Genomic DNA, 27,505 nt, shown 5'->3' with positions numbered 1-27,505 from the left:
ATACTTGTAAAATAACTTTTAACAGTGATACTTAAACCAGAAATAAATAGCTTTAAAAACAAGATTGCTGTACTTTAATACTAAGATATAAATATTGCATATGTATTCTACTTAAATAAATGTAATACTGATATCAGATTGTTACTGATTGAGAGTAAAAACTTATCTACATTATTATTACTTCTATGAAATGTCTACTTACAGTAATTTAACAATGACTGAATAATTCCTATGCGACTGATAAAGCACTTCGACAGCTTGCAAATAATCAAGTGTAGTCAACTTAATGCCTTATTGTAACAATGTATTTAACAGAAAATGTATCAAAATATATATTTGAAGGATAGAAATAACTGCATAAGTACCAACATAAAACATCCTCATTCCCATACTGAAATGATGTAACCTAAGCATAAACAGTATTTCCCCACCCTCATCTAACAAATGATATGTTCTGAACATTCAAAGTTGGGTAATATTTACCCATATATGTTATCCATTTTTTTTGTTTTCTAGCTCAACTTAAATTTGTTCCCCAGGATGGATTTCTAGCATATAATATTTCAAACATATTCAATAAAAATGATCATAATATTTAAGTCTCAGCTTTTGCAATTGGCTGTTTTTTGCCAAGGTCCTAAGATAATTAAACTATTAAAAAATAAAATACTAACCGGAAAGTCCAATAAATAATCTAGAAATTCACTCTCTGTTCCTCCAATTTGCTGGTTTGGATTAGTTGGTTGTTCTACTGAACTCAGTTATTAAACAACCAAAATTGTATACGCTCATATTTTCTTCACTATTCCTAGTGAAAATTACAAAAACAATTCTAAACGGTTTTGGAAGCTTAGAATTAAATCTGAGTAGGAAAACGAGTATTTTAAGTAAAAAAAATATTTTTTGCAATGCTCACTTCCATGAATAAGAAGCATTATCAAGAATTACCCAAAGAAACTACCTACTAGAAATGGATCTGAGAATAGAGTAAAACACTATGAATGTGAAGAAAACAATAGCTGAAAGTCTTATGTTTTATTAGACAAGGCTGAAAGATTTCTGTGTATAATGACCTTGTCAGATAAGCTCCAGATATTTAATCCATTCATGAATGGGTAGATTAATTTCTGGTTGCTATTGTATTTTGTCCAATAGATAACCAACTCTTCATAAAGGGGGAAGCTGTCATTTTTATGCTGTTACCCCTCCCCATCCCCCCACCCCCACTAGGAATTATGCATTCTCTTTATTTTTTTTAAACATATATTTTAAGTAAAACCTTTCAAATACTGCTGAAAAGGAAATTACTAAGTAATTCTTGAACAACTGAAAAGTAACATTTTATAAACTGAATGATTTAAATGCATTCCAAAATATTCTAACTGCATTTAAAAATATTTAGAAGAATACATATTCTTCTAAAATATGCCACAGTTCACTTTAAGCATTCTTGAGACTATGGAGAATTTAGACAATGGATATACTAAAAGCTACCAAAGCTACAGAACGCAGCCAAGAGGTTCCCTATTGTAATACAGTAAGTGGTGCAGTGAACTGGTGCTCTATTCTGTCTCCAGAAAAATGAGTCAATGGTATGTGTACTCCAAATTTCTGTTCAAAGTCCAAACTTTGGTTGACCTTGTTCTTATTCCTCAAGGAACAAACTTCCTACTCAGGTAGATCAACTTCATTTTCTCCTTGCCTCCCACTTTGCAGACCTTGAGGTATAGAAATGTTGTCCTCCAAACAACACAGAAGAGATCACACCATGAAGCAGCAGCCAGCTTCTTCATTATCTTGTGCTGGTTCAGGTACTTTTAACAATAGTATTATCAGTAGTGTTTAACAATAGTGCTGATATGACTGATATATAAAAATATTCCTAAAGGACTAGTCAAATTGCCTCTCGTGTTTCTTTCATTCCATAACTTTTGTTCGAGTGCCAATCCTGGTGTATCTTATATCTGATATTTATCCCTATGTGTTACTTCAACTGTTCTGAAAACTCTGAAAGCTTTATCTGCTGTTTCCTTTATTACAGTGAGCAAGAAATGCTGTAGATCTCTGAAATTCAGTTGTACCCCTGAGTTCACAAACTTCATAGTATACTCATGGAGAATAGTATCAGGACTTTAAAAAAAGAATACTCATCCCCCTCCAGCTAAGAAATAAACCCAATAGCCAGGGTGCAATATACTAGTACTGACTCATCTCCTAAGCATAACATGATAGGAAATGGATTCTCTTTTTTTTGGACATTTCCAAATTTTTCCTATTCCCACTGAGACATAACTGAGACCTTTCAACTTTTTCATGAAAACATGCAATCTGAGAGAGATCCCTCATAATGCATCATAACCAACAGCCTGATTGTTGGATCACTCACCTGAGATAGGAGAAACCAAGATTCCACTCCTCCCTTACCTAGGAGGAGGACTGAGGTCTCCAAGACTCAAACTGAGGTCTTGCATATCCCAGGGAAGTGCCCTAACTGCTTAGCTAAAGAAAAGTGGTCTCACACTTTCTCCTTTTGGATGTGTTCCATTTTCTATAAACAATTATATAATTATTAGGTGAGAGAAAGAGAAGACCTAATTTATGCCCGTGGCTAAGACAATCACCAGGAATATGGGTGATCCCAATTCAATTTATAAAATTCAGAAAACAGATCTTGGCATACCTTTTCAGGTGCCATTTCAGTGCCTGTTTACTTCTTTCCTTTTAACCTCTTTTCTCCTCTATTTTTCCTGAGTTCTTTAACATTTCTGCTATATTTTATCAGTTTTCCTCTTGCACATCTTCCTCCAAATTTTTTTCCCAATGGCAAACTTTTACATTCTAAAATACCTTTTAACACTTCTCCTCTCTTATACATAGGTCTGGGAAATTTTAACCAACACTCATTATTCAAAAGATTAAGTATACTAATGAAAATCTGATTAAAAAAAATAAAGATGGAAAAAAGGCACTGCCTAGGGGCAATGCCAAGGCAAAAACAAAAGCAACGCTTAAGCTGATGGGATGTCTACCTAGGTGCCCTTCCCTGGGCTCTATTAGAGGTTTCATTTGACCAGCTGTTATAGACTTGCCAAATTTTAAACCCTTTCCCTTAAGCCCTTTTACTCCATCAGCTAGAAGGTAGAAGAAGGAGCCTCTTTTGTCCATTTCCTCTATCTTATGCCCCAGCTTGCTCCAACCCTCTGCTACTCTCCCAGCTTTCTGGTTGTGAAGGACATGACTTTGCTTACTAGCCCCTGTGTTCAGGCCCTCCCCAGTGAGTAGTTAGTCTCTTTGGCTCTAGTATTGCTTAGCATTTTTCAAAGTGAAAAACAAGCTTTTCTGATCCTTGATAATTTCACCACCACCTAGAGGAGTCTGAATAGTAGCAATAAAAACTTACACAATTCTTACACTGACTAACTTTGCAGTTGGAAAATCCATGAGAAGTAACAGAGGTACTAAAATTGTTTGCACATTGAAATAGACTGCCCTCAGTATCAGTTTATGTGCAGATATAATTTAAAATGTTATTTTCACAACTATGTAACAAACATTTTTTATTTTATAAGTGAAAAATCAGGTTTTCCTGATGCTGGTGGAAGTCACCAATATAAACTTCCTACTCATGATAGTGAGTGGAAATGTTAAGTCCTAGATACTATTCTCAGGAGATTCAGGCAGTGTATTTAAGTAAAATATCATGTTGCACTCCACTTCCCCCTTCTTCAGTATGGTAAACTTATCAAGGAAATCTTTTCTGAAAATGTTGGCAAACAATAAGACTTTTCCTTAATTAGAAGACCTAGAAGAAAGCCAAGGCAAATATCAAAACCAAGACAAGCAGCAAAACATAAGTAATCACTTAATAAATTCTAGTCAAGCTATTTTATCTAAAAAGCACACACTTTCACTTTGAGAGATGCAGAAGGCAGGGCAGAATGGCACCTTAGACAACATGGTTCAGAGAGGCAACAGTTTACTTCCTGAGATGCTACCATAGACTGTCGCTGCCTCACTGAACCATGTCGTCTAAGGTGCCACTCTGCCCTGCCCTCTGCCTGACTTCAGGCTAACCTCTTTGACAAATAATATATGATTGCCTGTTCATTAGATACATATTCAGCCTACATCCCATGAAAATATAGCTAAGAGTGGGCACATCTACACATGCATATTAATGCACTTGAATAAAGCAATTAATTGAATATTAATGCACTCCAGGACCACATCACATTAAGCCGGGGCAGAGCAGCCTGGGCTGGCAGACGGTCCAGGCGGTGGGGGTCAGCCTGCTAGCCTAGGGCTGCTCCCCCTGGCTCAATGTGCAGTGGAGGGGCTGGCTGGGGCAAGAGGGTGTTTCAATGCAGGGCTAGCCAAAGCACCATCACAGTCCAGCTAGCCAGGGCAGCATCTACATGTCCACTGCTGTGGAGTTTTTTACTCAAAAGCATGATACTACTTGTATTTACAAGTACTATCCTGCTGCAGAGTAAATTAGTTTACTCCAGCCTAATAGGGGCGCACGTGTAAACATGTGACATTTACTGTGCAGCTAAGTAGTCTACTGTGCAGCAAGCATCTCATGTAGACACACCCAATGTTATCTTTCTTGAGCACACCTTGATTGATTTCGAATACCTTCAAAGGAGTTTGATTTGTGTAAATAGCATATTTCGCCATATATCAACCTCTGCCCCTCAAATAAGATGCGTCTTATTTTGGGAAGGCAAAATGAAGAGAAATTTTTTTTCCAGAGTCATAACTGAATGCTGGCTACAAGGAGAAGGACAGAGTCTGTTCTTCAGCCTTAACCTGTCACAGCTGCTGCTGAACAGGTCAGCCAAAATCTACTAGCACTTCACCAACAGTGGTGACAGCGTTAAACTTCTAACTTTTGGCTGAACAGGAAGGGGAAGGTGAGTGATGCTAAAGAACAGATTACTCCCCTGTTGCATGGGGCCAGGAAGGAGGCAGAGCCCCCAGCAGCTATTCCAGTGTCCCCATGCCTTCATTCTGGTGCAGAAATCAGCTTCCTCACTAAGGGCTTTGTTACACTTTATACTATAAGCTTCTCAAATGTTGATTGGTGTTAGTGTTAGCTCAAGTTTACAGTAGCTATATGTTCATGTACAGTAGTTCATGTTCCCTGACTCTTCCCAAACTGTACAGCTATGACCTGCCACTAGGGGGTTGGTGAGCAGGGGCTTAACTAGGAGCTATAGCTGTAAGCTGCCACTGGAGAGCTGGTGAGCCAGGGTTGGAAAGATGGGTTGATGGGCGTAGGTGGGGTAGGGAGGGAAGAACAGGAGGCTGGATGGGGAAAAGTTTTAATGATGGGGACTATGTAGTGAAATGGAAGGTGGAAAGGCAATGTGGCAGCTTGGGGCTGGGTGGCGAAATGAAGGAAGTCAGTCACTGAAGCCACTAAGGGATAGAATAAAAATAAGTAAAAACATATAAAAAGAAATAAAGAGTAAGTACATTAAAGAAAGCCTCATGTTTTAATAAATTAAGATTGAGATTGAGATTGGGATTGGGACTGGGATTGAGATTGGGAAGACCCATCTCATAGGGACCCCAATCTAGCACACTACCTTGCTCCCCACTCCTCTCCCCCTAGCCCTCCATCCAGGACTGGTCTTTGCCCAGGTGAGCTGCCCATCCAGGTCACACCTCCAGGATCAGGAGGGGCACTTGGCTAGGTACCCATCCCATCCCATGGGCAATAGAGTTCAGGGGGTACAAAGTCTGCCCACACAGAACAAGAGGGTGGGGGGAGGAGGCACTGCATCCTGGGATGCTGGAGGACTGAAACTTGGGTGGCTTATCTCTGGGGAGTGGCCACATGAGCTAGGTAATATGGATTAGAGATAAACTTGCCCAGGAGTGGCATAACTTCAAAATGCCTAAAAAGTGCTTACTACTAGTTTATACATCTTAATGTGTGGACAATCTAGGAGTCAAGAGCTCCGTGAGCTGCCTAAAATTACTGTGCGACGAAGCTCTTATTCATACACCCCAATTTTGGATGTCTAACTTCTGGGGGGAAAGGTATGGGTCATATGTCAGTAACACTAAGTATTTAGTAGTATCTTGATTCTAATACCCATTAAAAATTGGCTACAGTCTGTCATTGTATCAAACACATCATACACTCTAATTCTATTTAATGAATCATTTTACTGTGGTATTAGGTATAAAACCTAAATATACAACATATTTACCAATGTTTTAACCATAAGTGCTATGTTATTTTGGTGATACTAATCAATAACCACACAGGTATGTTAACTACATTTATGAGGACTAAAACTGTGAAGCCTAGTGTGAGTCATAATGATTATGTTCATTTAGGTATTTGCGTTTTGTTTTTTGTGTTTTCTGGGAAAAATAAACAAATTAAAATGCAGAACTCTTAACACTTCTTTCAAAACCTACTAAAAAGTTACTGCTTTGATTAACATATTCCATTCTTTAGCATAAGCTAAACATTTATTTTAATCTTACTTAATATTATTCTTTCGCAAAGTACAATACTTTGCAGAAAATTGTGTGTCCTTAAAAAACTAAGCCATCATTAGCATCCCAGCCTGTTTTCCACAGTTACAGCCAAGTGCTTCACCTACACTCAACATTTTGATGAGGACCTCGCTTTGAACTTTTAACAAAAACATTTACATAAAAAGCACTCACAACATACAAAGCATCACTGCAGAAATTACAGATGCACTTGGCAAAACATTTATAAGAAGACTGTAATGAACAGGAACATTAAGAATAACACATTAAAGTTAATGTATAAGTAATCCAAAAATACTAAAAACATTATACATGGTTTTCAAATGATTCTTACAGAAAGTTTTAAGTGTGTTTTATGGAGCAAAGTATGAATTTTAATTTTAATAGTCACAGTGTTCCAAAATCTGCACAAGTTGCACACTGATTTCTTGTGCTACTACTTTTCCCTTACCATATGGAGGAAACATACAAATGGTAAACATCTTAAATTTTAAACTATGGATAGATGAAGCAAAATATATAACTAATTAGAGCAACTGCCATAATAAGATTTGGTGGATTAAAAATACTACACTAGCAAAATTTGGTAGATGCTTAAGAAAGCTTGCTGTTATCAAGTTATCGTGAAAGCTCATGCTAAGAGGAGCTTTACAACAGACATTTGAGTGAGAATACACAAATCTGATGAAATATAAAAGAAAACACTTCAGATCTTAACAACTTATGGATTTCTTTTTGTATTCTTCCTTTTTAGTTTGAAGGCTTTATAACTCTACCTGCCACACTAAATGAGACAGAAGTGCCACCACAACCATATGACATACAATAGGAAACAACTTTCTCTTTTATAGTAAAGTATCTGAAAAAAGGTTTTTAAAAATAAAAGGAGGAAACCATTCTAATCATGAACATAATGAATTTCTGGGAATTCCATTTAACATAGCTTAAAAAACAAAAAAAATACAAATTACTGATAGTTAATACACACACATATATTTACTTACCTCAATAGCTCTCTTAATATATGGTATCTGTGTACCACTGTCCAGATCTTCATTAATAATAAGTCTTCTAGCCCACTGACCTGCCCTGACAACACCACTACCATGAATTAAAACTATCAGTTTATCTGGATTCGTCATTGCATCTTCACTCATAAAGATAAAACTCTTTGGCTCACTCTCAGAAGCATCTATCTGAAACAAAAAAAAGAAAAATCATTATACAATTAAATACAAATTCCAAAATAAAAACAAAAATATATTAAAAGTCAGGGTAGATCTGGGGCGGCGGGACAACCACTACCATGAATTAAAACTATCAGTTTATCTGGATTCGTCATTGCATCTTCACTCATAAAGATAAAACTCTTTGGCTCACTCTCAGAAGCATCTATCTGAAACAAAAAAAAGAAAAATCATTATACAATTAAATACAAATTCCAAAATAAAAACAAAAATATATTAAAAGTCAGGGTAGATCTGGGGCGGCGGGACAGCTGCACCACCCCCCCCCCCCAAACCCCCGTTAATTCTTACTCCATCCAAACTTTAAAACCACCTGCCTGGGAGGGACAACAGCATTTCTGCCAGGCAGTACTGAAACAGTCAGTTTACTTCATGGCTCGTTATCATCTCCCTGATTCCTGCTAATATCTCTCTACTCCACAGGTGTAAATGACCTTCAATCATACTTTGTAAAGGTCTTAATGTTCTGCTATTCAAGCTTTCCTTTCTTCTGAAATTTTGCTGGCTGTTAGTCATTCCTGGTAATATCTCTCTTCTAATACATAGCCCTGTTGACTGCTTCTAGCTCTAAACCTTAACTCAGGTGTGACAATATTAATTCACATGTAGAAATGACTAACACTATTGGCAGCACTGTCCAGATGCTTAAGAAGGCAAGATTTGATTTTATGAATCTGAATAAGAGAGATATATTTAAATATTATGACTATGTGACTAATGATACAATATATTTTGAATATTTTTGCCTAGTTTGTTGTGTTTTTTTCAAACTTTATATATAATCTAGCATATCAGTGCACATTCTAATAGTTATATTTTTTTGCTTTGACATTAAACTGAATACTATAGGGCTAACATATCTGTAAAGCTCCTGGTTTCTCTCCAACTGGAGAAAAATAATGTGTTGTGTTATATGTGATGACATGTCACACCATCTGAACCCCGCTTTTCAAAATACTAGATCCACCAATGCTAAGAGTTGTAATTCAAAACTGGCCATTAGAATTTATACACATTTTGCATTATGAAGGCTAAACTATACTATGCAAACAATATAGCTGAACATGAACTAAAGTCCTTATCTGAAGTCTGAAGCCTCACAATCCTCATTTTAAAACAAAAAAAAATACATTACAATTAAGAAAAAACTTATCCAAAGGAGATTTATAAGTAATTTATCATACACAAGTAGGAGATAGGAGGTAGGAAGCATGAAAAATTATAAAAATACAAAAGGAGCCATAGACTTTAGTTGCTCACATAAATTTACTGGCAGAGAAGAAAGTCCATAAAAGGATCATCTGGGAGAAAAAATGTCAAGTAATTTGTCACATCTTATTTGCCAGAAGCTGCAATAATAGATTCACGTGGAAAATATATAGAAAATGAAAACGAATACACCCTTCCATTTCAATCACAGCAACACAATAATCTAATAATCCAAATAAGAAATCACATTGTAAATTTAGTCAATTATAAAGTTAGTAAAATAGTACCTGCATATAAAATATGCAATAAAATATCTTCATTCAATTTTGGAGTAAATAATGGCTTTGTCGTAAGCACTGATGAAGAGGCAATGTGTTGCTGCATAGCCCCAGGAGCAGACCAAGAGGTAGATTGCGGCTGCGTACACACATTCAAATAATCTGAGAGAATTCTCCCAGGGCTATTTTCCTGATGGAGAAACTCATCCAGAGCTGTGTGTACAGACAATTGAATGCTAAGCCCTAAAGAGTAGAATTTACAGCCTGTGGGGGAGAGAGGAAAGGAAGGGTAGGGAACGGGACTGTGCAGACATCTCAGCATGCTTTGCAGGCTTCCCTAGTCTGTTTGGCAACAGATGGCCGCAGTGCATAGGGCAGCCCTGATTGGCTGACCCAGCATGCCCATGGGCAACCTCCCTACAGCACAATGTGGGGATTGTAAAAGGGGTGTGTGCCACTCCCTGCTGCAGCAGCAGCAGAGTCCAGCAAGCAATACGCTGTCTCCCTGAGGAGTGGTGACAGGGGCAGAATGCTGAAGGACTATGTTCTCTTATGAGTGAATTTATGGCATGTAGCATTTACTCTCCCAGAAGATATTCTGGTTGTTCCCAAGTTATTTTTCTCCTGGAGCAGCCATTTTTACTCTGGGAGAAAAAGCATAAAATTCTGTACACTTCTGGGTTCTCCATGGAGAACAGTAACTTTTCCAGGAGAAACTGAATGCCTGTATGAGCCCTGTGAAACAGAACACCACAATCCAGGCCTCAATGTCCCCTGTGTGCCAAGTGAAGCAACTCATTTAAGGTGTAATGTACCTGTCCCATAGAACCAGCATAAGTATCCTGGTTTGAACACTGAGTGGACAGAGCCTAATATTCCATCCGCTCCTCTCCTATTCTTACCTACATCAGAAAAAACTGAAAAGGGAAGAAGGCTCTTATGTGAGGAGGCAAGGAGGCCACAATTTTAGCTGTATGATTGGCAGGAGTAAATCAAGGCTTGTATTGAAAAAAATGGGTCCTTTAATTATCTAAGTTCATAAGTTTCTAAGGCAAAAAAATACCAACACATCAGAATAATTTTAAAATTAAGCTAAAATTTTGAACAAACCAATATGTCTTGTGTGAGAGAGAGAGACAATATGACTTTGTTTCATCTCCAAATTTCATGCAGCGTGAAAGTTATTAGTGCAAATAGAAGTATTCACACAATTAGGCTTCTAATGGTGAGTCTCCTTGGAGAATTACTCACTTAATAAAGTTCAAAAGATCACATCTGTATATAGCACCTAACTTCAAATCTAAAACCTTAATCCATTGGCAATTCATAATTCTACCCCCAAAACAAGCATAACATTTTGAAGTTGCATAAAATTTTTGACTCAGCATAAAAACTGCAACTTTGGTTTCCCCTCTTTAAAATAAGGAGCGTACTCACTCCCTTCTCCACCCTTCCCCAAACATTCTCCGACTCATTCAATTAGATGGGAAGAGCGCATCTAAAGTACTTACAGTATATATGCCCAGCACCCAACGAACATATAAAGAAAGAATGCAGCCATGTCAAGAGGACAGGAGGACACAAAAGGTCTTAAATGGTGTTTCAAATACAATGTAGATCATTTCTATCTTAAGTTTTGAGATTGAAATTGCTTATACTTAAGATAGAATATCTTAATATGCAATACTTAAGATAGAAATTGCTATAATTAAAATAAAACAATGCACTTTTATCTTCCAGAAAGACAAAGGTATAATTTAGTTATACATTTCAATACTATGCTGTAACTGCATATACAAGAAAACATATTAACTAGTTCACACTCCTGTAAATGGGTTAATTAAAAATAAAGTTTAAAATTTCTACTGTATACGTTTAAAAAAAAACCCGAAACCATCATTCCCTTCCTCAACTTAATTACATTTGGAAACTTTTTTTCAAACCAATTTGTCTTCAAACAGCAGTAATTCATTAAATGAAGCTTTCACTAAAGAATGCACATAAAGGTCATTCTTGTGCACACCTCACTTTATTGACAGATCAACCTAGAATACCATTTATTTCTAGTCACAGTGAGACAGCAGAAAGCAATTTGTATTTATTAACAATTCTCAGTTTTGGATTTGCCTGTGAACACTTAACACTGATCTTTTATTTAAATATAGATTAAATAAATTCAGTAAAAGTCTCAATTTCAATTACCATATTTACTCGAATAGAAGATGAACCTGATTATAAGATGAACCCCCCAATAATTAGATTCTATACATTGAAAAGTTATAAATGCGTTATAATTTTCCAGGTATAGAATCTAATTATTGGAGGTTTGCCTTGAATTTGCTGCCCCCCACCTACAGCAGGGAAAATAAAGCTGGGAGATCAGGTAGCCTTTTGTTCTCTGCTTCCCACAAACTTTTTCCCTTGGCAGCCCCTTTCCCCTCCACTTACTGTCAGACTTCACTCTCCCTAAGCATGTGGAAGTGAGAAGCAAATTTGGAAACAATAAATCTGAAACTAAACATGGCTGTAGCAATTTACATATATTACCCATACACTTACTACATAAATACACTTTTAAGCAACACTTTTTCACCTACTTATATCACTGGGCTCAGTCCCACAAGAATCAACAGCATTGCAAGCCATAGTGAGCCACGACACTGCATACAGTTCACACAGAATCCCTCTGTCACACCCTCTCTCAGCCCGGGGCATATGATTAGTATGGCCCTACTTTCCATGGTGACCGCACAGCTCAGCACTGCTCAGTATGTGTTTACCCCCCCCTGCAAATCATCCATATGCTAATTAGCCCCTCATCACTGGAACTGGGCATTCTTGTTGCAAATCCAGGGACGCTCCAAAAATTTACATGCAGATGAGGCACAGGGCAACCTGGTCCAGCTTCACCTTATAGAGGATTGAGTCACACCAATCATATTTACCAGGCTAAGAGAGGGCACAACAAAAGGATTCTGGGTGAACTGTATGCAATGTCATGGCTCAGCATGACTCGAAAAGGTCGACTGTGAGGGGGATTGCACTTAATGGGCACTAGCATATGCCATATTCAGATGGGTTGCACTAACCTATCCATGTGGTAGGTTCCCATCAGCATCTCAGCGTTTTGGCTAACATCAAGTGATCGGCAGAGAACCTGATCAATGCCTTAAGAGCAGAGAAAAATCAATGGAACGTCAGGATGGCAGAAGTAGAGGAGGGAAACCCAAATCCCAAAAGAGTGGCACTGGTGCCTGACAGCCAGGAGGTAGAAAGAGAAATGTAGAGTAGAAATGAAGGTCTGGAGACAGAAGAAGAGTGGATAAAGGTGGAAAAGGAGAGAGAAAAGAAGACAGTAAAGGTGAAGGAAGGAAAGCAACAGAGGCAGTGACAAAGAAGGCAGTGGTGAGAGAGATGAGGCCAGAGGGATGGCAGAAGAAGAGGAGAGCAGGAGAGAGAGTGGGAGCAGCTGGAAAACGATAGTCGGGAACGCAACAGAAGGTCAGCCCATCAGGAGTGGCATGGTGGAAAGATACAGAAGAGACACCATGGGATGCTGGTCCAGAGTAGGGACTATGGATATGGGCAACATTAACTGGCAATGGGATACAGAAGGGATTGGCTATGAACAGATACAAATTTGTGGAGAAGGTACTTTTTCAGATATTGGGGGTGCAGGCAATACTGTGGGAACATCTCACCAGCATGATTGCTTTCTCCAGCTGAAAGATATGGCAACTGACTTATTGGAACAAAGAAAGGTATGACCAATTTTGGGTGAAATATCCATAAAAAGGGAGGAGGGAGAAATTAAAAAGGTTAAAGCTTGTAGTAGCAGAACAGTTAAGGGAAGAGTGATTACTTTCCAGATGTATATGGATATATTAGAAACAGAAGACATAGAAAGGTGCCTGGAAAAATATGTGCAAAGAGTTCTGTAGGTAGAGAAAGTGAAGGACAAATGCGGTATTTGGAGAGGGCCGTGGAGGGCTCGAGCAGTGTTAAAACCAAATGAGTGGAGCCCAGATAGGGTGTAGCAGCTCGTTTCGGTGGTCCAGATAGAGCCAGATGAGGGTTTTATAATATATTGTGGACAATCAAAGCAATGTAGCAGATGAGGGAAAGAAGGGAACCTGGTTGCACATTGTCCCCTCATAGCATGTTACAGGTGTGAAGGAATGAGCACAGAGCAGAAGAGTGCCAGGAGTTCATAAAATGCACTGTTTGTGCGGGGGAGGGATACTTGTACTGCAAGTACCCAACAGCTTCTGCAACAAATGTCAGACCACTCCTCCCCCCAGAACTACAAGAATCAGAAAGCGACAGTGAAGAAGAGGAGCGGGAAGAGACTGAGATAGAAAAATTAGGGAGACTGCACAGGAGGGAGAAATGGAGATAGAGGGAAGCAGAATCTCTGTAATAGAAGCTGCACAAGAGAGAAGTAGAGATGAAATGGAAAGGGAAGAGGGAAAAGCAACAAAGAATCGAAAGACATGGAGATGGAGGAGGGGAAGAAGGAAGACACCCAGCAGACAACAGAAGTGGATATAGTGTAAGAAAAAGAGCCAGATGGACAGGCAGGGAAAAGGCAGAAAGTGAAGGGACAGAAAGTCAGGAAAAAGAAACCTAATAAAGGGGGAGACAAGTTGGAGTCAGAGCCAGAGAACAGATCCTGCCATTAACTCCCCTGGGCTCCAGGCCAGAGTAGAAAGCAGGCAGCAGAAAGTGGCAGGGAGGCAGTAAAAGGAAGCCTTCCTAGCTGCAAAAGTGATCAGGCAGCTTGCAGAAGCAATAGGTATGTGAAGGGGGGAGCAGGGGTGGTGTCAACCACAATGAGCAGTGGCACAGACGATAGTTAAGGGGACACGTCCACTCAGTTTAACATAAGCACAACTGCACTAATTAAAGCTTCAATTAATGTCAGGAATTTCTTAACAAGGAAAAGATGGGAGTAGGTCGAACTAATGTTAAATCAAGTAAAGGCAGACATAATCCACCTACAAGAATGTGGTATGAGGGGAGAGGGATTATAAACATTTTGAAAAAGAGGTGGAGATGGGGACCATCTTGGTGGTCAGGGACAAAAGAGAACAAAGCAGTTGGAGTGGCAATACTATTCAAGAATCCAAAGGTGAAAGGACAGCAGGTGGAAGACATCGTCAGTGGCAGACCTCAGCAAATGATAGTATCAGTTGAGGGAGAAGAATTAGAAGTTTTCAATGTATATGCACCACCAGAGCGGGAGGGGAGGAAGGCTCCGCTTAGAAAGTTAGCAGTTTACGTAGTCAGAGAGAGATTGCGGATAATAGCGGGGGACTTCAATTGCATAACAGAAGTGGGTGGCAGAACAGGGAAAGGAGGAGATGGAAATTTAGACAGTTCAATCTCTCCCCGTCATAGTTAATTTTGACGTAGTAAAGCCCTGCAGGCTCGATACCGTTCTCGGCGCGCTTCGTTCGTCATCGCTTGATATCGTAACCTGACCTTATTCGCTCAACTGTAATCGATGCAACTGTAACAGAAACAAAGGCTCAGCCTGCGTCGTACGTCACTATCTGGGCGATGTAAGTAAACAATCTCCTGTAACCAACACGCGTCTGTGTCTGGTTAATTTCACTCATCCATCACCTACCCACCCGCCTGTCAGGTGAAAGTTTTATTACCCCGGCTCCGGGATTCAGAAAGCAGCAGCGGCCGGCTGCTCTAATCCCGACAAAAGAGATGTGTGGGAAGTGGAAAAAGTTTTCACTAGAACTGACCCCAGTGGAGAGAAACAATCAAGAATTGACTTTATGTGTATTTGTATCAAAAGAAACAGAGATACACAAGAAAGAAACCATATTTGTAGCATTTAGTAATCACTGAATGCTGAAAGCAGAACTGAGAAAGTTAAGTGTGAGACTATTACAAGATGAAGAGATATGTCAAGCATATGTGAGACACTATGAGGGATGGAGAACATTGAAGAGTACCAGAGTATGGTGGATGATGAAGAAGAGGAAGGGAATTTTTCAGGAAGGAAACCTGAAGAACTACAAGGAAAAGAACTGAAGAGCTGAGAGAGCTACAAAGAAAGATGCTAAAGCTGCTAAAGGAAGCTGCAGAAGGAAAATAGGTACAAGAAGAACTAGAAGAAACAAGGCAAGAGATAGAAAGCTGGTTTAAAAGAAAAATGAGAAAAAATGGTTTTAGCACAAGCACCCTGGGCAAAAGAAAAAGAGTGGTCCCGATAGTTTTCGGCTATAGTGAAGACAGTGAAAGGAGAATTGAAAGTGGCGCAGAAAGAGGGTAGTACCTGGATGGAAAAGCAGGAGGAGGTGTTAAGAGGCAATGAGAAGATTTTATAAAGAGCTATATCAGAATAAGGAGACCAATGATTCATTACATCAGGATGGAAGGTTTCATGCAGAGGTATAAAATAGAAAAGGTAGGAACGGAGGTCTTGAAGGATCATAAGAAATTGGTGAAAGCGCTAAAGGAGAGAGACAGAATGGCACCAATGAGAAACTTCTTGGAAGAACAAGTGAAGCAGGTATGGGGAGTTGTGGCAAGTAAACAACTAGGAGGGGAACATGCTGACCTAGCATGTATGATTGTGAGAAATATCTTGCCAGCGAGAGCTGCAACACAGATGGGGCTTGATGACTTCATCTAGATGCTGAAGGGAGTGGTGCAGGGAAGATGAAAGGGGAGAAAATGTCTGTTTTTACTATTTTAGAAGTCCCTGAAGCTGGCTGAGAAGATGAAATGGTGCGACGTGTTCTGGTTGCATGACGTGTACGCATGCAAAGGGGGTATGGGAAAAGGTCCACTGCTTTCTAAGCATCATCAAAATAAACCCGTTGTTAGCTCAGGAGATGGTAGTATATCAAGGGTGGTCAAAATACAGCATTCAGGCTGGATCCAGGCCACCAAGAGATTCTATCTAGTCCATGGGAGGTCCCCCAGCTCCACCCAGATCAAGCACAGGGGGTAGCCCAGACCATGACTCATGCAGCTCATCCCACCACTCCTGGGCACAGTGGGGTGGTGCAGTGGCTGGACCCAGCTTTCTGGCAGCCCCTGTTGCAGCAGATCGTTCAGCCTGGCTGCCGCTGCCAGTGTGTCCACTGCCACTGCCAGACCCAGTCATGCTGCCCGGGCACCACAGCCCATCGCAAAGAATTGCCCACCCCTGTATTATATGGACTCATACCAAAGGGGCTGAAGGAAATTTATTAAGGACTTTATTAGCATGCTTAAAACTAGTTTATGGAAAACTCCATTTATTTAAGGGGTTGGCTTTCACTGAAAGGAAGTGCCTGAACCTGGGGCTGCATTAACTGAAATTGTACATTCATTGGGACAAGTAAGAGATCCGAGAAGAAGCAGCAGAGAAGAAATGCAGGAAAAAGGACTGGACACGCTGGTTTCACTAAACCAACAGAAAGGACTGATGGGAGGGATGGAGAGTTTCAGGTGGTTGCTGAGCTAATAGCTTGTCATAGGTTTCAACATGAAAAAAAAGTTCTGTAACTCTTTTGTGGGAAGCTGATGTATATTGCTTAAGGGTTTAATATATGCAGCTGTATGTTTTTGGATATGTAGTTGTTTTTGCAATATGAAATTTTGGTAAAACAAGGATGCTTAATAGGTGATGTTATGTAAGTCTAGGATGATAAGTGTATTTTTAATATCATTTGTAAAAAAAAAAGTTCCTATCAGCATATTTACCCAATGAGGGCCATGTATTTTATAGTTATGCTCAGTGCAAGCATAATGCTCAGGCTGGATGAATGGACTGTAAGATGGATAGAAAGCTGGTTGAAGCACCAGGCTCAGAGGGCAGTAATCAATGGCTTGATGTCGTGTTGGCAGCTGGTATCAAGTGGAGTGCCCCAGGGGTTGGCCCTAGGGCCAGTTTTATTCAATGTCTTCATCAATGACCTGTAAGATGGCATAGAGTGCACCCTCAGTAAGTTGGCAGATGACATCAAGCTGTGGGGAGTAGTAGATATGCTCGAGGGTAGAGCTAGGAATCAGAGTGACCTAGACAAATGGGAGGATTGGGCCAAAAGAAATCACATGAGGTTCAACACAGACATAGGATGGAACAATCCCATGCACTAGTACAGGCTGGGGGCTGACTGGTTGGGCAGCAGCTCTACAGAAAAGGACTTGGGGATTACAGTGAACAATAAGCTGAATATTAGCCAAGAGCGTGCCCTTGTTGCAAAGAAGGCTAAGGGCATACTGGGCTGCATCAGTACGTGTGTTGCCAGCAGGGCGAGGGAAGTGATTATTCCCCTCTATTCAGCACTGGTGAGGCCACATTTGGAGAACTGTGTTCAGTTTTGGGCCCCCCACTACAGACAGGATGTGGACAAATTGGAGAGAGTCCAGTGGAGGGCAACAAAAATGGTGAGGGGGTTGGGGGACATAACTTCTGAGGAGAGACTGAGGGAACTGGGCTTATTTAGTTTGGAGAAGGGAAGACTGAGATGGGTATTTAATAGCAGCCTTCAACTACTTGAAGGGAGATTCGAAAGAGGACGGAGCTAGACTGTTATCAGTGGTAGCAGATGACAGAACAAAGAGCAATGGTCTCAAGTCGCAGCAAGGGAAGTTTAGGTTAAATATTAGGAAGAATTTTCTCACTAGGAGAGCAGTAACACATGGGAACAGGTTACCCAGAGAGGTGGTGGAACTTTCATCCTTGGAGGTTTTTAAGACCCAGCTAAACAAAGCTTTGGCTGAGTTGATCTAGTTGGAAATGGTCCTGCTTTGAGAAGGCGGCTGGACTAGATGACCTCCTGAGGTCCCTTCCAACCCTAAGTTTCTATGAATATATGAGTGTTGGCCATATTTAATCAACTTCGTAGTTCATAGGTAGCTTCCACTTCTGAGCACATGCTTTTTTGGCAGCAGTTTAATGATAGACCATGTATTTAGTGAGATTTCCTAGAATGTGATTATAAGATGAGGGGCTTTTTTCACCATGCCAATTGGGGGAAAAATCTCATCTTGTACTCAAGTAAATAAGGTAGTTTAGTTTAACAAGTTGAGCCAATATTGCAATTCATATGAAATGTAAGCTTTCAGTAATTTCAGCTTTGTGGCTAGGAAAGTCAAATCATTCTAAATTCCACTAGTATGTTACTGGAGATGCAATGTTTGATGGTATGTTTTCCCAGATTTTATTTCTGTGAATTACATATATCTTGCAGTATATTTAAGTTACTAATATATACATTAAATTAAATTGTTCTTTCAAGCCTTTCTGAAAGTGTGGTATCAATTTGCTTGAAATCCTGTTCAAGTTTATTTGGCTTTTATACACACATGGTCAACTTCCAGTTTTGGGCAGCTCAAGAATTGTAAGAATTTGGCTCTTTTTCAAAAAATTCAACCTTGCAAGTTTTGTGGATTTCAGAATTTTTTTTTTTAATTTCTATGTCAGTATGAAACAGTTGCATGAAACATTAGACTTGAAATTCGGTGATGAAAAATGTTAACTTCTAAGAAAGCTACAAGAGAAGATTCAGCCCAGAAGCCTGTAGGAGAAAGAATTTGGAGGAATAAGTGGTGAGTGGAAAACAGAGTACAGATAGCAACTGGAATAAATTGTTACTGAAAAAAGAAAGGGATAGAGCTGTGAATTCTTGAAAGGGGAAGTAATGGCTTTCTGAAATCTAAAAACTAGTGTAAAGTGAGCAAAGGTTCTGATCATATGGTTCTTCAACTACTAACTAGCCTATTTATTTTATAGTCCTTATAATGTAATCCCACTCTTCTCTCAGGCTTAAACATGTATGTGAGATTGGGATTCCCAGCACCAAATCCCATTCTAGATTTATGAGTAAAATATGGTTTTGGATAGAGATGACTAGTTCATTTTTCTTTTTCAAAGTCTCATGGTGTTGATGTCCTGCTTATATATAACAGCGTAAAGATCGGAATGCTTGATCAGGAAACAGGGATCAGTTTTTATGCCTGTCTCATGTTTTAGCTTGAGGAAGTTAAAACGCACGTCCTCCGTCTCTCTCTAAAGGCATGTCTGTATTGAATAATACAATTTTGTGGACATACCCACACTATCTCTGAATGAGCACACTTGACTCCTCGAAAGTGCAATATCTTCACAGTCTAATTAGCTTTTTGGAAAAACATGATATACTACTATCCTGGGTTGAGCACTACACTAACACAACTACTCCTCTCTGGTACCCAAGCCACATGATCCATAGCTGGTTAGGGTATCTCTGTAAGGTACTACCTATGTTGGGTGGACATACCCAAGGAATCTGGAAGTAGGAGGAACACCTTTCTAGACAGTGCCTCCAGGCAGAGGGAGAACCATTTGTGCTATGTGCTTAGTCTGGGGTTTACAAGGTTGAGAAGGGAGACAAATCCAGCTCTCTTCCCCTCATCACTGTCTCTCTGGTGTTTCCAGTACAGTATTTTCTGTTCTTGCTGCTATGATAGTGGCAAAACCTGGTCTTGGAATACTCTTTTTTTGGAAGGCTGCCAAAATTTTCCTGAAGCAAGAGAAGGAAATGAGAATTTGTAATGCTTTATATTCTACCAAATCTGAAGGGAAACTCAGGGGACAAAATAAAAGACAGTTGTGTAGCCCAAAGTGATCTTCCACGCTGAATATTAAAGGCCTACCATGAACAGTGGAAGTATGAGAGCTTTTCAAAGATCATAAGAATCCTTTATAATGGAAAGTGTTAGGTAGCTTGCATAGAGAGGTCATGACTATCTCTCTCTACAATACAAAAATACACTGTAATTGCAGGGTACAGTATGTGTACAGATATAAATATTTTAATATGTGTGATTTCAGGACAGCTGCATTATTCCTGAGTGGTGATAATATACCACCCTCATGTACTCACATACATGCTTCATAATACCGAAAAGATTATTAAAAGGTGTCTTAAAAGGGTATTTAAAATATTTGATTGAGACCACTATTATGGGTTTCTTTTTATTCCTCTGCCTGTAAAGCCAACTGCCTTTCGTTCTTTCAGTCCAATTGCATGGATCTCAGGGGAACTATAAACGCTTCTCAAAGCAATTTATAGTTTCCTATGCCAAACCTATCACAGTTTTAAAGTTCTGCTATTTCATTCTTGCAGGACTAAAAGTGAATTTGAGGCCCCCACAGAATTCCCTCACACCCAGGTAGATCAGATACATTAAAAAACAGATTGACACATTTGCCAACATATTTCTTTGTCTGTGTATGCACATGCTGCATGCATTTATTGTTCCAAGTCAGCACCTTCTCTGGGCCCAAAGCACAGCTGGTATTATCTGTGTCCATCATCCAGCTGCAAACTCCTCAGGGCACGGACTCTTGTCTGCGTGTACAATGTGCAGTATCAAACAAATGGCAACATTAAAAAAAAACTGACTTACTGGGAGAGTTACTTTTTTCAAGTGGCATTCCTTTTCCAGTAGTCCATAGATATATTTAGTAATGATCTGCAAAAAGGAAACAGAATTTAAGGCACTTACACAAATTGCTCATGCATTCATAAGTCTTAGAGAAGTAGGTTGATCGAAAAGTATTTCTTTCAAATATTTGTGCATATTTTGCTCATATAATTAATTACAAGACGTAAAGCTTCACGAAAAAGGTTCCTCCCTTCCTCTTAATATATGCAGCTTGCTTGTACAAAGCAATCCTAACTATACCTGTGACTCCACCACCTGCTGCTGTGTGAATAATTATGTGCCTCAAAACTAAGGATTATGACCAATTAATGTATACTCAGGGGTACAAAAAAGGCTCTTTTTTTTTCAAAGAAATACTTTAAAAGCATTTTTTCCATGAGCAGGGCTCCTGAAACCCTCTCCCCTGCAGGTTCACTTCATGAGCTACACAGTCACCCTTGCCATTTCTATTCACTGAACAGGAGAGGGGCAGGTCAAAGGTGTTCTAAATAGGAAAAAAAACCTTGACTCTCCCCACCAAGGGGGGGGGGAAGGAGGGTTAAGCCTCAAGTAGAAATAAAGCTGAAATTAAGACTTGAAGCAAAAAAAATTAGTGAAAAGGCCCACCAAAAATCAACCTAGCCACACTAAACATTGAGAGATCCTTCCTTGCTACTTCAAATTTAACAAAGCCTGTCGGGACTTAAAAGGTATGCAAAATATCTTGGGGAACTTTTTTTACCCTTACATACTGAGAAAATTGATACATTAATTTTGGAGTTCAGCTGTGAGACAAATTCTCCATGCTTCACCCATACTGGATTACAAAAACAGTTCTAAAATAAGTGCTTGGACTTCTCTGGCTATAGAAACAGAAACAATGGCAAATTAAAAAAGGGGTAAAGTGCTCATTAAAAATCTCAAATGGGGGCCTGCCACTTAATTTGAACCTGGGAAACTACACTTAAATTCCAGACTGGATACACAGTAGAAGAGCTTGGGTACAAAATACCAGTCTAAGAATATTTGGGTGCAAATGCACCTGGTGTTCCCTAATCCAATCCCTCAAGGCCTCAGTTAGAATCATATAAACCCCCAGCATATGAAGCAACACCAGAAATGCAGTTGTAACAAAAGCTCTGAGTGAAGGCATCTTAACAATGCACGATGAATTTAGCAAATAAGTGTGAATGCATAATAAGCTTTCACTTTAATTTTACAAATTCAAAATTACCAAATAAAGTTTCAATGAATTTCAAGAGTCTTTACTATGTATACGTGAGCAGCTGTACTATACAAACATTTAGAACATATCTGAATCAATTCAATGAACAGATGAAAGCAAATTAAAAAGCAAAAACAATGCTGAAAAGGACAAGAACCTTTTCTAGGATTACATGAATTCTCTACTACTCTGTCCAAATACATTTATTGACAGAATTACATTAAAAAACCTTTAAGGCTTTAAAGAAAATCAGTCTTACTAAACATTAGTATCTACAGGGAAACTGCATTTGGAGAGAGAACTTAGCTGTAAGCAATGAGTTGATTTAAGACATGTTTATCCCCTAAGCAGTATGTTAGGAACATGCATACAGTGTAATTTTACCTCCAGGGCCAAACTGTTTATGGTTCACTGAAATCAACTTCAGTATTATGCCAACAGTAAAGCAGTTAAGTTCCTGCAGTCTCAGATGCTGATGGTGTACAGACGTTTAAATTAGTATAATGATAATACGGCCTCAAACACAGGGATTTTATTTTTCATGCTAAATCTCGGCATGTATCGACCTCCAATGGCTAGAAGAACAAACTAATGTATCAAATATACTAAAAGGACATTTAGGGGGAAAAACGTATTTGCTGTGAAGGAAATGTATATGAGATACTATTTACAAAAAATACCTTTTTTTCTTTATTATTTCTTTTCCATTCTTCTTCCCTCACCCTCTACCTTTTTATTTTTCATTTTGGTCTCATCTATTTAGAAGATAAACTCCTTAGAGTTTTTATATATTTCTCTAGAGTCTAGCACACAATGGGACTCCAATCCCGATTGGCCCTGTAGCTATTACTCTAATAAAATTAATGAAAAAAAGTCAGGAGTGCTGACACAGTCCAACTGCATAAACTGTTACAAACAATGAATATCGTCTATATATTTAGCTAGGAAAATATCATTAAATACAGCAAGGACTGACATTATTCTAATGGATGAAGAACACCAAAATACATTAGGAATCTGGCCATGCCCTCTACTCCAGAGGCTAAGATAGGTGGGATGAAATATGAAATATTCAATTACAATGTTATGCAACCCCAATTTTTTTTTATTTAGATGGAACAGTATAATTGCTGTAATTGCTGCTATTTATACATATCTCAAAGGGCCAGCACAAATATATCCCAATTTAGAACATGGCTGAATGAATATATAACATAGCTTATCTAACACTACAACTGGAAACGTCTGCATTTAATGACTTCTTATATTACTGATGATATACAATTGTCCAAATAAAAATTGAAAGATATTTTTTAAATTTTACCTTTTTGTCTTTTCTTTAAGGTATATGGAAAAATGTCTGTGCTTAATTCATAGATTCATAGATTGTAAGGGCTGGAAGGGACCTTGCAAGATCATTGGGTTCAGCCCCCCTGTACTAGGCAGGAAAGACAACTGGGGTCAAGTGACCCCAGCAAAGTGACCATCCAGTCTCCTCTTGAAGATTTCTAGGCTAGGTGATTGCACCACCACTGGAAGGAGTCTATTCCAGTCTGGACACCCTAGCTGTGAAGAAGTTTTTCCTAGTGTTAAGCCTGAAACGGTCTTCCAGGAGTCTGTGGTCATTACTCCTGGTTTTTCGCAAGGGTGCCATGGTTAACAACTGTTACTTGAGCCCCTGATGTATTCCCCTGATGTAGCGATAAGCTGCTACCAAGTCCCTTCTCAGCCTTCTCTTTTTTAGGCTGAAAAGTCCCAGGTCCCTCAGCCTTTCCTCGTATGGCTTGTCGTGCAAGTCTCTGATTATACGGGTGGCTGTTTTCTGGATTATCTCAAACTTTATGACGTCCTTGTTGAAGTGCAGCACCCAGAACCGGATGCAGTACTCCAGCTGTGGTCTCACCAATGCTGAGTAAAGTGGAAGAATCACTTCCTTGGTTTTGCTTGAAATGCACCAATTGATGCATGCCAGAGTATTATTTGCCCTGCTGGCTACAGCGTCGCACTGACAGCTTATATTCATACTGTGGTCTATTATTACCCCTAGGTCCCTTTCAGTCATGGTACTAGTCAATTTGGCGCTGCCAAGCCTGTAGGTATGCTGGGGACTGTTCGTCCCCAGGTGAAGCACTTAACATTTCTCGACATTGAACTTCATCTGGTTCTGATCCGCCCAACTTGCTAGCCTGTCTAGGTCCACCTATATCTGCAGCCTATCTTCAAGCGTGACCATGCTCCCCGCATAACTTGGTGTTGTCCAATAATTTGGCCAGTGAGCTCTTCACTCCCACATCCAAGTCATTGATAAAGATGTTAAAAAGAACTGGTCCAAGCACCGATCCCTGGCCACTTCTCACCAGGACGACACAGATCTATTCATTAGAACTCTCTGGGTCCTACCCCACAGCCAGCTTCCTGCCCACCTGTCATGCAGTTAAGCCCACAATCCTCCAATTTTCCCATGAGAACATCATGAGATACCAGATCAACGGCCTTTTATAAGTCAAGGTATACAATGTTGACCTCTTCTCTCTTATCCAGGTGAGTCACCTAGTCGTAGAAGGAGATGAAATTGGTAAGACAAGACCTGCCCGCGACAAACCCACGCTGACTGTCATTCAGAATCCTACCTTCTGCAAGCTTATCACACACAGATTCCTTAATGAAGTTTTCCAGGATTTTCCCTGGCATAGAAGTTAGGCTAATTGGTCTATAGTTACCCAGGTCCTCTCTCCTTCCCTTCCTGAAGATGGGCACAATACTGACCCTCTCCCAATCCTCAGGGACCTCTCCAGAGCACCACAAGTTTTGGAAGAGTTTCACCAGGGGTTCCACAATGACTTTGGTCAGTGTTTTCAGCACTCTCAAATGAAGTTCATCCGGTCCTGCTGATTTATATATGTCTAATTTTTTTTAACTGATCACACACCAGTACAATGTCAATAATAGGAAGGCTGTCATTCCCACCATGCCCATTCTGTGCCCTATCTGCCATGATTTTACCCTTGGCCCAGTGAAATACTAAAGCAAAGTAGTCATTCAGGAGTTCAGTTTTCTCCTGAGTGTCAGTAACCAGCTGTCCTGAGTTGTTGAGCAATGGCCCCACACTCCCATTTGTTTTCCTCCTGTTCCCTACAAACCTAAAGAAGAACTTCTTGTTGTCCTTGATTTCTGTTGCTAATTTTAGTTCAGTTGCCGCCTTAGCCTTTCTAATCTGCTCCCTACAAGTGTGGGCCATTTTTGTATAGTCCTCCTTGGGGACTGTCCCAAGCTTCCATTGTTTGTAAGCCTCTTCCTTCTTTAAGAGGACCATGATTTCCCTTTATAGCCAAGAGGGCTTCCCAGCCATTTTGCTATCATTCCTCTGCATGGGAATGGACTTCCTTTGTGCTTCAAGGATCGTGTCCTTAAGGAATGACCACTCTTAATGCATTCCTTTTGCCTTCGGTCCCAGGCCCTGCAGCACTTCCCCTACTATTGTTCTGAGCTTGTTGAAATTTGTATTTTTGAATTCCAAAACTTCAATCCTGCTATCTAATTTGCCTGCCTTGTGACAGACAGTGAACAGACAGTAATCATAGCTACATAAATAATCTCAGCTAGGCATAAGGCACAACCTCTTTGTTACAGACTCTCCAGAAACAAGACACCAAAAATGCAAATTAATAAATCTGGGGCCTAGTTAAATAATTTGGTAGTGGCAATCCCTCAATTTGAAGAGATTCTTTACCATGGCTCATAGATGGGTCTCGAGGTGACTTAAGAGCCCAATTCTTGAGCCAAAGGGGCCACCTGTAGATGTTACAGGTCTTTCACAGGGAAGAGTAGGCCATAGGCCAGGTTTTCTCTCCTTTCCTTCATTTGCACCCTCTTTTCTGCTTCAAGGGTGAGATGCTTTACCTTGAAACTGGCAGTTGTTTGGTTGAGGTTGTGGCAGCACTGGAATTGGTCAGCACCCAGCTCCTCCCAAATCTTAACGTTGGCATCCATTTTCTTCAGATATGGCTTCGTTGTATCCACAGCAAGATCTCGGGGCATTACTAAGCTTGGAGTAAAGCACTTATTTTGGGAGTTGAATCAGGCAATCCCTGGCCCAGGAAAATTGGTGCTTGAGGATCACCAACCCAATGCTGGTAATATTGGCTTTAGCAAGGATCTGGCATTTGCGTGGTAATCTTACCATTTGATGAGGAGGATTTTCCAGATGCATCATTGGTGCTGCCTCTCCAGGCTTTTGAGATGATGACAGTAGGTCATCCATGTTTCAAATCTGTAGAGGAGAGTGGGGATGATGGCTGTATTGTAGACCTGGATCTTGGTGTCTTTCTAAAGATTGCAATGAATAATGATACACCAAATCAATTTCTGAAAGGAGACACTTGAGCACCAGATCCTCTGCTGGACATCCCCATCTATGTTCACTCTGAGAGACATTGCCACCAAGGTTGTGGCCAACTACCTCCAGAGTCCCTTCCTCAATGGTAATTTGAGGAGAGAGGTCACATCTGTTGCCCGAGACAGGCTGATAGAACACTTAGTCTTCTCAGTGTTGATGGAGTGGCCCAAAGTTCAGTAGGTTTCTCTGAAAAGATCCACCATGGTGTGCAGGTTTTCCTCAGTGTACACAAGGATGCCACAGTCATCAGCATATTGAAGGTCAGGAATGGCTGCTTTGAGTACTTTGGTTGCAAACTGAAAACGTCCCTTATTGAAGAGCCCTCTACCTGGTTGGTATTCAATGTCAATTCCAGAAGAAAGGTGGTCTATAATGAGAACTAAGATGACTGTCAAAAAAGTGAAGAAGAGTTGGGTTGATGACACATCCTTTCTTGACCCCAGTTCAGATGATAAATAGATCTGTCTCTGATCTGCTACATAAAATAGTCACAGTCATCTGGTCATAGAGAAGCCTCAGGACCTTGATATACTTCTCCATCCAAATTTGGCTAGTATTTCCACAATTCTTTGCAACTAATGGAATCAAAGGCCTTGGTGAGATCTATGAAGGTCATATACAGCATCTGGTGTTGTTCCTGACACTCTTCTTGGATCTGGTGGGCAACAAAGATCATGTCAATGGCCCCACAAAATGGTATGAAATACACTGGGATTCTGGCAGGACTTCCTCAGCAAGAGGTAAAAGATGGCTCAGGAGAATACAGGCAAGGGTTTTCCCTGCTGTGGAAAGGAGAGCAATACCTCAATATTTCCCACACACAGACTTACCTCTTTTCTTGAGGATGGTATTCCTCAGTTCCCCAGGGATCCCTTTGTTGTCCCAAAAGTGTAGAATAATTTTATGGAGGCTCAGTACCAGTTCCTCACAGTTAGCCTTCCAGATTTCAGCAAGTATGCCATCTGGTTCAGTAACCTTGTTGCCATCTGTTTCAGTAGCCTTCCTTGATGGTATGCCAGACTTCTTCTAGGATAAGAGGGTTGGCAAGGGATCCTTTTTCAGGGTGTTGGGGATGGATTCAATGGTCCTATCCACTACAGTGGAATCATGGTTCAGGAGTACATCAAAGTGCACTTTCCACCTACCTTGAATAGATTCAGTGCCTTTGAGGAGCACTGAGACATCCTGCAATCGCAGGAAATTAGGA

The 27,505-nt window shown here is 40.0% G+C and overlaps 1 protein-coding gene across 1 annotated transcript in view; it reads right to left on the bottom strand.

Annotated features, from left to right (window-relative positions):
• Positions 1-27,505, bottom strand: part of FAM172A (family with sequence similarity 172 member A) — a gene marked incomplete at its 3' end in the record, with an annotated part of 182,567 nt that overhangs the window by 77,330 nt on the left and 77,732 nt on the right. Inside the window, exons 5-6 of the mRNA XM_006019717.3 lie at positions 20,660-20,725; positions 7,524-7,715 (exon numbers count right to left, since the gene is read on the bottom strand). Coding sequence (XP_006019779.2) covers positions 7,524-7,715; positions 20,660-20,725 — 258 coding nt within the window. The remainder of the gene's footprint in view (positions 1-7,523; positions 7,716-20,659; positions 20,726-27,505) is intronic.

Source organism: Alligator sinensis, unplaced genomic scaffold (assembly GCF_000455745.1).
Source record: "Alligator sinensis unplaced genomic scaffold, ASM45574v1 scaffold223_1, whole genome shotgun sequence".
NCBI lineage: Eukaryota > Metazoa > Chordata > Crocodylia > Alligatoridae > Alligator > Alligator sinensis.
Note: the sequence above shows the minus strand (reverse complement) of the source record. Positions and strands in the feature narration are given on the sequence as shown.